The 15945-nt window shown below is 31.4% G+C and overlaps 2 protein-coding genes and 1 long non-coding RNA gene across 6 annotated transcripts in view; 2 read left to right on the forward strand and 1 right to left on the reverse strand.

Moving 5' to 3' along the window:
* LOC100863819 (uncharacterized) overlaps positions 1 to 894 on the reverse strand; it is a 44958-nt gene extending 44064 nt beyond the window's left edge. For all 3 annotated transcript variants that reach the window (XM_086904448.1, XM_086904449.1, XM_086904445.1), the window contains exon 1: positions 535 to 894. In XM_086904448.1, the coding sequence (XP_086760574.1) occupies positions 535 to 620 (86 nt within the window). In that variant the 5' untranslated portion in view covers positions 621 to 894. The remainder of the gene's footprint in view (positions 1 to 534) is intronic.
* Positions 1 to 15945, forward strand: part of LOC100864203 (choline/ethanolamine transporter flvcr2a) — a 65066-nt gene that overhangs the window by 44951 nt on the left and 4170 nt on the right. Inside the window, exons 2-3 of one of the 2 annotated variants that reach the window (XM_086904460.1) lie at positions 4231 to 4384; positions 15506 to 15727. In XM_086904460.1, the coding sequence (XP_086760586.1) occupies positions 4268 to 4384; positions 15506 to 15727 (339 nt within the window). In that variant the 5' untranslated portion in view covers positions 4231 to 4267. Of the gene's footprint in view, positions 1 to 4230; positions 4385 to 14641; positions 14861 to 15505; positions 15728 to 15945 lie in introns of those variants that run through there. The other variant, XM_086904461.1, reaches the window with a different exon arrangement.
* On the forward strand, positions 9740 to 14770 carry LOC147658176 (uncharacterized). Its single transcript, XR_015291019.1, has 3 exons — positions 9740 to 9877; positions 10448 to 10550; positions 14631 to 14770. It is a non-coding gene; the product is annotated as an uncharacterized LOC147658176 (long non-coding RNA).

Genomic DNA, 15945 nt, shown 5'->3' on the forward strand with positions numbered 1-15945 from the left:
TTGGAATCCTGTAAACGGAAACGATTTCTAAATTTCACGGCCTCGAGTACCATCGATACATGCACGTTTTCAAATTTCCAAACAAAACGAAATTAAAAAACAAAAGAAAGAGAGAAAGAAAGAGAGAGAGAGAACGAGAAAAATAAGAAGAAGAAGAAGAAGAAGAAGAAGAAACCGTGACGAATTTAAAACACGCATCACAAACAAACGAAGCATGTGCACGCTAACGTCACGCGCCATTAACGTCTATCTGTGATAACTTCAAGGTTCAAAAGCATATTTTATCCTAAACCAGAAATTGTTAAAACTGGTCGTAAATAAAAGAGGGGAAAAAAAAAAAGAAAGAAAGATGGTAATCACCGCGAGATATTTTATGAAACTGAATGAAATCGATTAAAGTTAACACAGTCAGATTCCACGTATCGTCGACCCACTTTTACCGCCACCTGCGTCCTCCATTTTCGGCCCATTCCGATCGGAGGATCCTTCTTTCACGGAGAAACAAAGTTAAGAAACTCGTTAATTCGCACTCACCCCTTTAGAACGCTGGTGTAGATGAGAAAACATATCCCGGAGGCGACACCGGCCACCATCAAGCTCATGCCAGGCGACGTCAACATTTTTTATTTTTTTATTTTTTTTTTTTCTTTTCCACTCGCTGAACCACCCTCTCGAATATCAATCGACGTCTCACCACTAAATATACGATTGACGTTTAATTATCGGTCGATCGATCCACTCGACGATCCATCATTCTCCTTTCTCTCGAAACGATGGACGAAACGATGGGAAAAATTTCGAAAAGCAACGAGTTCTCCTGGGTTAATTCCCCAAGTTCTAAATTCTCCTCGTAGAGAAACTCGAAACTACTTCTGTCCATAGACTTTGATGACTGATTTTGATGACTCGAGCTTTCCGATATCCTCTGTCAACGTTTATCTGAGATACGGTCGATAACGACTTTTCGATGAAATTCTAACGATACAGGTTGGACAGAGATATTGTTATATTGTTTGATCGATCATTGGTAAGAGATCCTATATATACCTGTTTCGACCGATTCGAGGATAGAAAGATTATCCGCGATTATCTTCCCGCGGCGAAGAATAACAGAGATTCTTTCAAATTTATTTTCCCCGAATAATTCAATCTCGTCGAGTCTCCACTCTCATTATCTCAGCAAGAAGTAAGAATTTATCATTGTATTTTGAACAAACGTTGTAAACGATCGAGTTTCTTCGAGGCTCGAGACGAATTTTGAATTCCGCCGTGGGATGTCGCACATTCACGCACTATTCACGCTCGAAAATTTTCAACGGGACACCGTTAGTCAAATCGGTAATATGTGTACTGTTGTATAGAGGAGATGTGAGCGGAACGCACGATAAGATTGGACTGAAAGCAGAGCTAAGATCTCCCGTGTATAGACGTGCACACGTGCACCTTCTTCTCGGCATCGGCCTTCTCATGTACCATGTGTCATTCCGTATCCACGGTTTTCTTCGTCTAGGAGCACAACACTTGTCCAATGGTACATTGTACTCTGAAACGTAATTTGCGATTCGTTCCGGCTGAAAATCTTCTAACTCTGAACGGAACTTGACTTACGGAGTTTCACTTTGCGGTGAATATTTCCATTGAAGAATTGGCGAACAGCATTGGCTATTTTTAATTTATCTTTTTATCGAAAGTGCTCCCCACACGCGCGACTGCGCCATTCATTTTTGTGATTCTTTGGGACGATGATGTTTAGTGAATTTTTCTGGAAAAAAAAAAGAAGAATTAGAGGAATGAAGTGTAAGTGATTTGAGATATATACTCTACTTTTTTTTTTTTTTTTTTTTTGGACAATTTAGGAAAAATTTGTGAGCGAATCTTTGATAGAAATAACTGTTGCTTTTTCACAGATTCGAGTAACGCAAGGATCGTAAGTTAAAATAGCGGAAAACGATTCTTGCGAGAATCGCGACAAGGAAAAAATTATGCTATCGTTATGTAACTTTTGTCTATATCGTTACGTCAGCATTATCTTGGTCCATGCCGCAAACAAAGCGAAAATCTAACACAACATTCGTTATAGAAAAAGAAACATGATCGAATGTAATTCTTTATCTCATAGTTTTATGAATATTTCGTGTATTTCGAGATTAATATTGCAAAGTTTGTAATTCCACTAACTTTTAATTATTAATATTAATAAATATAATATGTAGCAATATATTTTTTTCTCTTTTCTAATGTAAAATTTGAAAATTTTAAAAAATTGAATAGATATCGGTAAGAATAATTATTTTAAATAATTTCTTTTTATACATTTTTTTATCAAAAAAGTAGATATTTCTGCCAGTGATAAAACAGACATCTGTTTATTGAGCACCTTGAATTGGCAGATACAACTCGAACCTTGTACGCTTGGTTGCCTATTCCTTAGGCGCGTCTGACTAACACTGTCGGTAATCACTGACCAGACTGGGATATCTTTGATCAGACGAACATACTATTTATACTATCCATATACGATTCATTTTTAACTCGTTAATATTACGAAATGATTTTAAGAAAATAAGAATTAAGAGAGAAAAATTCATGGATCATGGAAACATAAAATTACTTACAATTTTAAAATTTTAAATTTATCACTGTTCTTAATTTTAATACATTGCAAATTTGTTTAACTTTGTAACTTTTTACATACATTTTAATAAAAAGCACAAATCAAATCTTTGTATTTATTTAAATTAAAAATTAATAGACGAAACTTTTTAATTATAGTTTTTTATATTAAATATTTCCATAAAATTATCAGCCGCAAATATATTAATTTATCATTTATTTATCAATTAATTTATCACATCTCAATTAATTAAACTATCGATTCAACTAAAAAAAAAACTTTTATTATCGGCTATCTTCTTTGACATTTTCTAAATTATTAAAAAGAGAGAGAGAGAGAGAGTGAGTGAGAGAGAGAATTGAATCACAGCAGATGTATTCCATTATGACGTAATTTTATTTTTCTTCTCCCAATGGAAACTTGTTCAGCGATAAGATGATTTATCCCCCACAATAATTTATCCTGCGCGCAACAAAACGCAAAATCCATTAAAGCGCAAAGACTTGGGGATTATCATGCAAGGCATCACCAAGTTTTCGACGGCCATTTTGTAAAGAGTGGGTGACTCAAAATCGTTCAACGATGAAGGACGAATATCTCTGACTGAGTGCAAACTCATTATCATATTGAGCATATTCGAATATCAAGCTCGATGGATGCACGTATTCAATCTCTTGTATTGTTCGACTAACTCTCGAAACAGATTATTTGCTTTTTCACGATGGATAGAGGTTATCGATGTCGAACCTGTATTTGTATTGACTTCGTCTATGAAAGATATAGAGCGTTTGTTGAAAAAACGTAAAATTAGAGAAATAACTGCTACGTCTTTATATGCTAATTTCTCTTATATTTATCGATATCTGTTATCACAAATAGTAATTTAATAACAACTTGTTAATAATGATGTTGAATGAATTAAAATAAGATCCAAAAAGAGAGAAAAAAAAGTAAGTTTGCAAGAAACATAAAGAATGATTGTAATGATTCTCATTATAACAATTCTTCCAAAGATTCTTTAATCTTGTCGATATAATATCTTTTTACGTTTCCCCCTTTGACATAATACAGCTGTGCTCGACCATATCGTTAATTATACCAGCATTATTGACGAGCAGTGAAATCATAATTCGATAAAAAAATTCGCAATACAATCGCCCCAGACGCAGCCCCCACAATTCACGACAGTAATCAGATAATCTTAAGTATCGGTCAGTATGTATTCATTTCAAGCATTGTAAACACGTTTTCTGCCAGGAAAATTAATATTCCACTTCGACTCTGCTTCACCAACAGGCACGAACAATCTTTATGAATCTTCAGTTTTAATCAATCGTCGCCCGTTGTACGACGCGTTCCGTAATTTTAAACTCGTGAAAATTCATAGCTTTTCTTTTAAGGAAACTTACTTAAAAAGTCTGCCTCACAAGCTTCGAGTCGAGATCATTATTCGAATCGCAATCCAAGAATTGTTCGATCCATATATCGATATCTTCGAAAGATTAAAAAAAAGAAAAAAAATACTCGTTTTTCTCTCTCAAATTTTATCCGTTATTCGATTCGTTTGTTTTGAAAAATTTGAAGAGAAATATATAGATTGAAATTCATCTCTCTAGGAAAGAAGTTCGAGGGTGAGAAAAGGAGCAGTGGATTATGAAAGGAATCAATCAGAAATTCGATAACCGGAACATGGACGAGCTTCAAGATCTTCCAGAAGAATCGAGCGGCCTTCTTTGCCCTAATCAACATTCTCATCGGTCGATATCTAAGGTATGAATTCTTTTCGTTCTTATTACGTCTTCGTTCGATTAGATAAGCAAACGTCTTGCAAACGCTCGAACGATTTGACCAACTTTTATACTATTTCCAACTTTTATCAGCGATTCTAACGATTTGAACACGATATCTTACGATTGTCGAATTTTTAGACAATCTGAGCATGATAAAATGTACGTACACACATATATATATATATTGATTAATTTTATTATTAACATCTTTGATCGTAAATTATATTCTGTTTCACTTCGTTACTTGATTTATATTGTGTTTTTACACGGAGAGGAAAAAAATATTTTTCGACAATTAATTAAAAATTTGTTGTGTGTGTATATATATATATATCGATGAGTCAATTAAAAAGACAAGTTTTTACAATATTTTAATCTATATAAATAAACTATTAAAATTTATTTTCTTTTAAAATCATTTGTATTGTAAAAATTAACGTAGTTTAATTTAATAATTTAAATTCTTGAAAAACGTCGAATCCAGAAATTCAAAGTCTTTGAACACTTCTCGATCATATGTTATAGAAAGGTATAAGTATACAAGTATAACTTATTAAAAAAATATATCTTTTATTACAATGTTGCAAAAAAAAAAAAAAATTCTCAAAACCTTACAGAATTAATTTAATAAACAGATTATTTATTATCCGCCTTTTACATCCGCAATTAGAAGAATTAGTCAACGAAAACGTCATCGCACAAGTTTTATAATTAAATTCACAAGCAAGACATGCAACCAAGATTAAATCAAAGCAATCAGAAAGTAATTCTTTCGATTATTATTCGTCGAGGAAGGAATATATTTAATCTCTTCGATTCAACTTGTACAAACTTCGATTGTAATGTATGAAGGTACTTTACAGCAAAAAAAAAAAAAAAGAACGCTTTAAAACATTTTTAAAATTATCTTTCTAATCGATGAATATATGTAACACTTCCTGGAAAACATTTTTTAACTGTATATAATAATTGCAACCAAAACAAATTAAATAGATAAAAGTAGTTCAATTATTGTTAATTATTCAACAAAAAAAAAAAACAAAAAATAATGACTCAAGTGTCAAACAGATAAGAATTCCAAAATATCGAAATTTTTTTATCGACACACAGTCCCTTCTCATCGATAGTTGTCAAGTAACTATCGAATGCGAAGCAACGAACGAAAAACGTTGCATAATCGTCGACAAAACGGACGTTTATCGACGTCAGGAGACATCGTTAATTTGTGTCGCATAATAAAGGCGTGTTCGCGCCAGATAAACGCCTCGATCGCTTTTAAATATTTTTATCAATGACGCGCCTTATCTCTTCGGATGTTACAGCTTGAAAGTTTAGCAAGGCCGAATATCCAGGCACAATAATTGTTTAAACATGTTTCGCCAATATTTAGCGTTCGGTAAAACGTCTGGTCAACGTGATCTTTTTAGAGGATAAGTAATAGTAGTAGGTGAAGTTAAAAATAATCTTGACGCGGTACGATGAACGATAAGTGATTGGAAAAATTGATCTTATCTAAAAAAAAAAAAAAAAAAAATAAACATTTCGAAAATTTTATTTATCAAAGAGATTGCTATTAAAATTAAGATACTGAAATGTTAGGATACTTGTTTTTATATTTGTTATACGTAAAAAGTGAAATTTTCCTCTCTTAATATTACAAATTGAATTAAAATAAATACTCGATTCTTCTTCTTTTTTTTCTTCTTTTTAATAAATGCTAAGAATGTTAAAAATTACCTGCATATTTTTATTAATTGCAAAAATAGAAAATCTGAAATCAATTAATTTTTGATTTAATAATTTTAATAAGTATTATATAAAAACAGATTCTAGCAAATTCTTAAGTATCATTCTTTTTTCTTTTTTGGAAGATCGAAGATTGTTATCTCATCGATGATATAATTTTCGATATCAAAACGTAGACAGTTAATGTTTGTTTTTATACTCTGGAATCATTGAAGATAAGAGAAAAGGATTAGTCTGAATGTCTGAATGGTCGAGACAACCGGAATAAATAAAAACTCGTTAAAAAATTAAGGAGTTTATCTTGTAAAAGCGATTCTTGATTTTTCGTTGAAAAAATTGAATACAGAATCGATCGAGAATACCATTTCATTTAGTTCTTCTAGAAGAAGATGTTACTATTCGAAAACAAAAGAAATACACGTTGCAACAATTTGGAAAAAAAGAGAGAATCACGTTAAAAAGTTCTAATAAAAAATTATTAAAAATTCCTAAAGTATCTATTTAAAGTTAAAAAAAAATCATAGCAATAAAGAAAATGATTAATTTTGAAAAAATTCACCGGCATATTACTTTCAAACAACATAATTTTAATAACAAAATTATCAAAAGATTAAGATACACGCCCGAACACAGGAAAAACAAATTTTCGATCGATACTCTTTCATAAATAAATTAATATTATATCTTTCTCTTTCGATTAAACAATTATCTTAACTTATATTATCACGAAAACTCGATTACAAAGAAATATTCAGATTTTTCGCATTTTACGATCAATTAGATGTAATCGTAGCAGATCCACGATACGTGGCGACACGTAATCCCCTGTATCCGCAGCCAGTAAAATCGTATTTACAAGGATTTAGACGGCCGGTCTTCTCGGAAGATCCTATTTGCACGGTTTGCTATCACGTTCTGTTCACGAACCGAAATGCAATTAGTGACTTCATGTCGTGTTTCTATATTGCCGCTGCACAACTTGCCATTTGTATTATTTCATCAATAAAACCTGATAAAACTGTTGATAAAGATCGGCAATAAACCAATATCTCGATTAGCGATTTAAGCAAAGGTGGATGATGATGATGTCTAAGGATTTTCGACAAAAGGAACTTTCAAACAAAGAAATTGTATCGTTAAACAAATGTTTACATTGCTCCGTGAAACTATCGTTTTTTCGGATTTTTTGTCTTTTTTCATTCGTCCCCTCTCTTTTTGTCTCTTGCGCACAAGTGGAATGATTACGTCTTTGGTCAGACAGATTGGTTGAAATGTTTTCCAAGACGTAAACGTTATTTTATAATACGTTATTTTCTTTCATCGTTTCACACGTGATGATTTATTGACAAATTATTAACGATGATATTTTCGTATGCTCGAGGCAAACAATGTCTCTTGATTAATTTAATAAAAATTAAAGCTGTCTGATGGTGATTAATCGGTCGAAAAGTCTTGTAATGTATTCTTAGAAATGTTTGCCGTACGAAATATACTCTCTTTTCCTTGTTTTGCAAGACATTATTGACGAATTATTGTTATTTGAAAACATTCTCTTGACGCAAGATGAAAACACATAATTTGTCGAATCAAGAAATTCTTCAATGATCATTTTTTATATTGTACGATGTTAATAAAAAAAAAAAGTGGGGGAAATTTTTTAATTCTTGTAAAATTGTGATAAAATTCAAGATTGTAATCAACATCTTGAAACAATCGATGCAACTTGAATCAAAGTAAACAACTTTTTTTCTTCGATAAAATTAATAAAAACTTGCAGCATTAATCATTACGAATGAATATTGCGGACGAAGAAATTTTTCTCTCGATGAAAATCACAAAAAAAAAAAAAAAAAAGAAAAAATTGCGATTGTAGCGCAATTATTGCGAATTAAATAATAATATTTCATAGAACGGGGAGATAAAATTCAAATATAGATCTTTTTTTTGTATTATTCTAGATAATTTGTTCATTAAATTAAAAATTAAATCCAACGATAATTTTATCGTTGGCATTATTGCTATCGACTAGTAATGTTATCTTTATAAGTGAACTTTCATTTTACGTATCATTACGTGACATTGTTTTGTAGAAATTATCTAAAATGAAAATTTAAAAATTATTTAAAACTTGAAAGCAGTTTTGCATATGCATATGATTATATATTATAGAGTATAATCGTTTGAATTTTAATAAAGTTGTTCGTGATGATCTTTCGTTGAGAGTGAATTAATGTGAAAGAAGATTCGTAGATCGTTTGAATGGCAAGGCGATCAAATAGCAAGTGTAAAAGTAATAGGTCGGTATTTTAATTAGGAAACATTTAGATTGTAAATTAGATTAAAATTATGATAATATTTTATAGTATTTTCTATCAATATCTTAATCGTATTAGGAATTTTAATCACTATTCTAATCTCTAGTATCTTTAGAATCATCTATCAGTATTTTTGTCGAAAACATTCGAAGCTCTTTTTATTAGATAAATATTATGCGATTAAATTTTCATTGAAAATAAACTATCCTACATTGTAATTATATTTAATTTTAATCTATTTATTTCGTTCGAATAGTTTATTTTTCGTTATTATGAAAATAAGAATAAATTAATTTCATATATATATATATTTATATATATGGAAAAATTTAATCGATATTTATTTTCAAATATAAAATTCATTATAAACTTAACGAATAAACTTACTTAACTTTATTCTTTTCCATATTTATAAGTCTCTTTTGATCCTTCAAACAAAAAGTCTATGCTATGTTAAAATCCAAACGAGCATTAACGTGAAACTGAAGCATTCTTTCGTATTTTTTACGTACGTTTATACATCTTTCTCTCTACTCCTGTTTCGTACTAAAACATTTCACAAATAGACATCTGTAACCAATTAGTTAAAAAATTAAACGAAAGCCAAAAATAAAAATGAAGCTCGAATTTTATAAGAATAAATATTTACATCAAAGTCAAAGGAAATGACGATATTCGTTCTTCAATCTGATTTTCTTCTATCTAACCATCTTCTAATTAATCCCTATTTAAAACAAACAAATCCAAATTTGAGTTAAACAAAGATTCAACAAAATAATACTTTTCAAGTTACAGAATTATGCCAAATATATAATCTCCCACCTAATCTTCATCCCCATCCACAACTAAAATCCAAAAGAGAACAAAACAAAATTCTATTCATACAACTTTTACCAATCCCAATTTATATCAAATTTCTCTCGATCTCTTCCTTTCCAATCATCCCTATCCAAAACCCCCAACCAACCCAAAAAAAAACCTCCTTCTTTAACTCGACTTCAAAAAAGAAAATCTCGTCCCGAATTCTCTTCTTCCAAATCGATCGGTCAAATATCGAACGAAGAAGAAGAAGAAGAAGAAAAAATAGGGAGGCCCTGTTATCTCGCCACGGCTGATCGCCAATCTCGGGCCATCGGAAATCTCGCGCAGAAGCAATGGATCGAGCCACGTTCTGCCGATGCGCGGGAGCCCGCTATCAAAACGAAGGACGCGTAGGTGGTGCGAGTCGCGGTTCTATCCGTCGGATTTAGTTAATGTCCAGCGCTCCGCCGACTCGGATGTCGCACCGGCTCTGAAAAACACAGCCATGACACACGCCTGACTCCGCCTCAAACAACAGCTCAACCATTTCATTTCCTTCATCTTCGCGCGTTCGCGTGCAAAACAACGAACCTCGTTAAATAAAACTCGTCGTACGTGTAAAATTTGCAACCCACATCGACCGATCGATAACACAGAGAGAGAGAGAGAGAGAGAGAGAGAGAGGGAAAAATCTCTCCACCAGCCGCTTTCCCATATTGCGCTTCGAGGACTAGTTGTGCTTCGATCGTTTTTCACTCGTTTTCCATCATCGATCGTCCATGGATCTTCGATGATCCATCTTTTCTTCCCTCTTTCTCTCTTTCTCTCTTCGAAAGATCCTTTCTTGGAAAGATTCGCTGAGAGGGTAACACAGCCCGATTTCGATCGGGTGTAGATCCGATTTTGTTATTTTTTTCTTTTTTTTTTTAGTTCGTTTGAACATTTTATCCTCTCCTTCCTTTCTTTCTCTCTCGCTCGAGCTTCGTTTTATCGTTTCCGTGTGACTAATCGTGAAAAAATTAAAACACCGAGGCGAACGATATCGACGGTGTTTGAGCGGCCGGCGTAGAAACAAAAGTTGCGTAGATCCACGTGGACTCGGCCGTGTGTCCGCGTGTCTCGTGTATTCTTCGTGTGATGCGTTTATATAAATTTCACGGTTGATTGCCGATTTGTTAAAGGTGAGAAATTTGGTAAGAATTGGAGGAAACTTTATGAGACACGTTCTCGTGACACGATTGTCTCTCCCGTTCGTCGGGATCGGTGGATCCGAGAGATCGTCAGGTAAGTGGATTTTCCAGAGATCATTGTACTCGTACGGATAATTTTTTTTTAATCAAAATGGAATGGACAACAACAAATTATGGAAAATGACGACGTTTAAACGATAATTTTAGCGTTCACGGTTAATGGCACGGTTTTTACAACGCGATTTTATCTCGAAGTAGATAAAGTTGAAAACAGCTGTATTCGAGTTTAAACGCGATTCGATTCGAAAATCATATATTAAAAGGGGAATAATAAAAAAATTCGCAATGGATAAATTGTGGACAGAGATGATCGTGATTTATCGCAATATCAAATTTATCGATATATCATTGAAAAAGGACTGAGGGAATCGTGTAAATTGAATTTAAAGACTTTAAGATATTATTTGAAATATAATTAAGAAGATAAAAATGATTCGATGATAATAATTTGTGGAACATGTTTGAAGAATCGGTTTTAGGTTTGCCAAAACAAACCGCAAAAGTTTGTGTACAAAAATGTCGATTGAGAATTATTTATTAAGCAGTATTCAAGTGCAATTTGCTATTGGTGAAACAAGATAATGTAGATAATGTAAGATGACTCTTTGTCACATCTTGCTTTACTAATAAAATAAATCTCGATTGAAATTTCTTGTTTGTTTTTATCTCTCTTATAGAATGAATCCTCTTGTATAAGAGATAAAGGAGGATTTAAAAAATGAGATCGATAAGATACATAGAATAGAATTTGGAAGTTTTGGATTAAAGTTTTTTTCTTCGTAGAGCTGTTCAATTTTAAAAATAAAGAACGTTTCTTAAATAAAGGGTGAACAAAGAAAAATTTTGCGATATGAAAGGAGAATTCAATGTGAAATCGATCATTCCATTTTCAAAAGACAAACGTAAAAATCTTGCCGCGTGTTTATCTTGTATATCACGAGCAACCTTCGGAACATTGATTACAACGTTTCAATCAATGTCTCCGATTGTATTCGAGCGAATACAAAGTGAGTAGATAAAAGGAGAAGGAAGAGGTGAATGAATGAGGAAAAATCTTCGAATCGAAGATTTTGTTTCCTCGATTCACGAGGGAGAGAAAAAAAGAAAAAAGAAAAATAGAAGTTATTTAATCGATCAATTAGTGGCGACCGCGGCACACATTTTAAAACGATATAAAATCAAGGCTTTTCTCTTGATAACCAATTCAATCAGAGCAAGATATCCGATTTAAAAGAAACCAAGTGCAAGTTTTTCTGCACTTCTATCGTACATGTACAAGTTGTAAAGAGTTTCGTTTAATTAAATTAGAGGGAAGATTTCATACGCGTTATACCATATGTACTATCAATCCTTTAAATAAATAGATATAAAATATTCTTAAATTTTTAACCGTTGCCATTGCTGCGACCGAGTAAATGATTAAAAGTGGCGAAAATCGCAACTTTTTTACGACCTACAACAGTAATAAATTTTTACAACTTTCGATGCTTGTACAGCTTTTTTTTTTACGCCGATTTTTTCGTGAAATTTTCTATACACGCGTTACACAACTTTAGATCTAAAAAAGAATTTGCGGACGAATTCGGAGACTGTAACTTGTAAATTATTTCTATACTGTAATATTCTTATTATCCTCCGACTATCCTCCAGTGAATTATTTATCGATTGATACGTCGTAATTCCGTTGAATTCCTTTCTTCTTAATCATTCATCGAGTAATTTTATCAACGAGAATTGATACGAAGTTCGAAACGTTGATTCATATTCAATTTGCATTGAAGTTGATGGGATTTCGTCGTAAATTCAAATCGAAATTTGCAATTCGGTGCAGGTAGGGGAGAATTGGCGCGTAGATGGCCGACACGGTAAATGGTTCCTATGTAATATATATGATCCTTGACCTTAAAACCTAGAATTCCGGAACTCACGATCGACCTTCCATCGACTTCCTATAAAAATGGCCGCGTCTAGTCGAGTTCGTCAAGGTGCTGGTTTAAAAGCTTCGTTTATCGATCTTTTTTACGCTAGCACCAAAGTAGTTTTTTTTACCTTTATTTATTTTTTACTTTTTTAACGAATTAAATTTCTCGAACATTTGTAAAATATTATCGTACGTTTAATACCGAGATTTATATGCCTCCCGATAAACGCTTAAATATCGATTGTCCTGTCCCAGTTAGGAAGTTTTTTTTTTTTTTTTTTATTCATCTTGAATTATATATTTCCTCTTTGATGTTTGATTTAATTTTTGAGAATACGGGTTTACATTTGGATTTGTGAAAACACTGGATAAATGGGTATACTCGAGAATACTTTGGATTTTAAACTCTTTAAATATTCAAAAGTTTAGATAGATGGTTCAATTTCATAAGAATTCTGTGATTTTTTTTTTTTTATCAATTCCAAAAAAGTTTAAATACTTTTAAATATTCCAAGGAGAAAAATAAATTCAAGAATTCTTAAATATTTACAAACTTTTATTTCAAAATATTTCGAGAGTCAAGTTTTCAGTATTTGTAATTCTTCTTCTTCTTCTTCTTCTTCTATTTTATTTCATGTGTGATATTGCATTTGTATGCGTTATGTTAAACGCTTATGTCATGTACATGACATACAATCGAGATCGTTATTATTCGTCGAAGCTGTATTTTCATTCATTATCAAAAGATTTTAATTAAGAGTAATGTGCGATTTACAAGGTCACTGGATAATGACTGAATCTGAAAATCCTTGACGAGTTAAAATAAAATTGTTCTTATTCCATATCCTTTTTTAAACAAATTAAATCTTGCAATAGTTCTCGAGTTTTTATATCTTATAATTTTCTTCTTATTTCAAAAAATTTTAACGAATTTTAAAAAAAAAAACTAATAATAACATTGAATAATCAAGTAATAAGTGAAAATATAAATTTAAAAATGTTATTATATTAGAATATTTCGAGATTTTAATTTTAATGATTTTCTAAGTTTTCGAAAACTATGATATTAGATTCTTTAAATTTTTTTAAAATTCGAAAGCTTTCTTGGGGATAAGTTTTTGAATTTTCTAGAATCTTAATATTAAAGGCATTTCGATGTGGAAGAAACAGCCAATAATTACAATTTATCAACAAAAAAACATGCATATATTTATACGATGATAATTGAGATCACTCGAGAATAAAAAAAAAATCATGTTTTTCAATACAAGAATTCGATAATCGTTAATTACTCATCAAAACTGCAGAACATCTCTTGGAAATCAAATAAATAATTCATTAATGAGCATTTAATTATTGAGCAACGATGCGTCTCGTTTCCCAATGATATTATAACAATTAAAAAAAAAGTTCACATTGACTCCAATGTAATAAATCTTACATCAAATTAAATTACATTTTATTAGTATTTGAAATGCCGAAATGATATAAGTATTATGAGTTTCTTTAAAAAATTAATTTTTATATCTGTTTTATATCTCCTTGAAATTTATTTAATATTAATTCACAAAATAATAAGTGTGTCATTTATCAAGTATAATAATCCAACTCCCAACCCCTACTTCCTACAACCCTAACTCAACATCCGTGCTCAAGTGGACAATATTATAATTACGATATTACCATTTTGTTCCATTATACGAATAGATTTAGTCTTCCCTTCGATGAAAAGGGTCCGAGATAGAATCGTTATGCGACCTAAACAATCATGATTGATATGCACCCTTTCCTAAATGTTATATATTTCATTATATCGTTTCTTTTCTTGATTCAGTCAATGTTTTTTGAATGAGAAATGCCTGTATGCAATCGTTATGCAATACTCGATCACAATTTTAAGCTGCACAGTGGAAAATTGGAAGTGACGATAAGTCAGGGACTTATCTTGATAAGAATTCTCAAAGGATTATCGTATACTGTTTTTCCAACGTGTTAATCCATTGTTCAGGCATCCTATTAAATCTCGAGTGTCCTGTTCGCCACTAATTGGCACTTCAATTCACAAAGGTCTCGTGAAATTATTAAGCTTTTCTCGCGGCTAGATTTAGACAAGAAGAATAGTACAGTTCTCTCTTGTTGTGTCCCTAATAAAAATTTCGATGCTTGTTTTTTTTTTTTTCCGATCTTTTGCAGAAATTCAGCTCGATCGAAAGCAAAAGAGCACTTGAGAACATTGTTTGGAGGTTGAGAAGAAAATAGGAATACAAAAGAAGTATTGGGAGTAAAGTAGATTCAGTGAAAAGTCGGTACAAAGCGTTGACTGACTTTTTACGTGGATTATGGAAGAAGGGTTGGATACGAAAATGGTGAAAAACTCGGCGGATTATGTAAAGGCCATGGAGAGCAACGTGCAATCAAATCAGGTGACTGTGAATGTCTGTGAAACGGGAGCCGATTTAAAACTTGTAATCTCGTGTAATAAATCTTGAACAAATAAACGGAGTTTTCATTGTTTTGCTCACGAGTACTTTTTATTAGAGTTGAAAGTTTCTTTGATGAGGATTTGTGAACTTGAGAATGTTCAAATATTGACAATTTAACGATAACTATTAATGAAATTAGGTTTAAAGGATTCTAAATATTAGAGAAATTAATTATGATGAAAGAAAACTTAAGGAAATCCAAATAAAAAGAATAATAAATCCTTAAAGGATTTTCCAATTTAAAATTAAAAAGATTTTACAAATAGAATAAAATGTAAAAATGACCCAAATGATTTTCAAAGAGTTTTAGATATAAGATCAAGATGATCTATTTACTATACAAACAATCTAAAATTCAAAGGATTCTAGAAGTAATAGAACTTGATAAATGATGATCTAATTATTTAAGATTTAGATATAAAACAATTTAATAGAAATCCTATTAAAGGATTCAAGAAAATTTATAATCAAATTTAGAGAATCAAGATATTATCTTAACAAAATTTTATTAAACTCGATGAAAATTTACTATTATCAAAATTTATATTTAAAAAATTTCTAATTTGGAAAATAATTCTCTCACAGGTGAACGAGACGAAAGTGTACAAACGACGATGGCTGATTCTAATCATCTTCGTGCTGTACAGCGCTAGCAACTCGATGCAATGGATTCAATACAGCATTATTGCAAATATCATAACGATGTACTACAATGTATCCACTTTTTCAGTGGATATGACCAGCATGATATTCATGATAACTTACATTCCTTTCATCTTTCCAGCAAGTTTTGTACTCGACAAATTCGTAAGTATGATTGTTAAATTTATTATTAAATTTATTTGACTGCTTTTTATATTTTCCTGTTTGCAAAAATGATTCTTCTTATCCGTATTGCAATTAATTTTTCCTTATCCATTAAAACTAATCAATTTTATTGAGAATATCTATCTCAAGAGATGTTACATTGTGGATTGGCATTGCATAAAAGATAAAAAAACTCGTAAAAAAAAAAATGTTATATC

Source organism: Apis florea, unplaced genomic scaffold (genome assembly GCF_048593485.1).
Source record: "Apis florea isolate Af1SG1 unplaced genomic scaffold, ASM4859348v1 contig_2350_pilon, whole genome shotgun sequence".
Taxonomy (NCBI): Eukaryota; Metazoa; Arthropoda; class Insecta; order Hymenoptera; family Apidae; genus Apis; species Apis florea.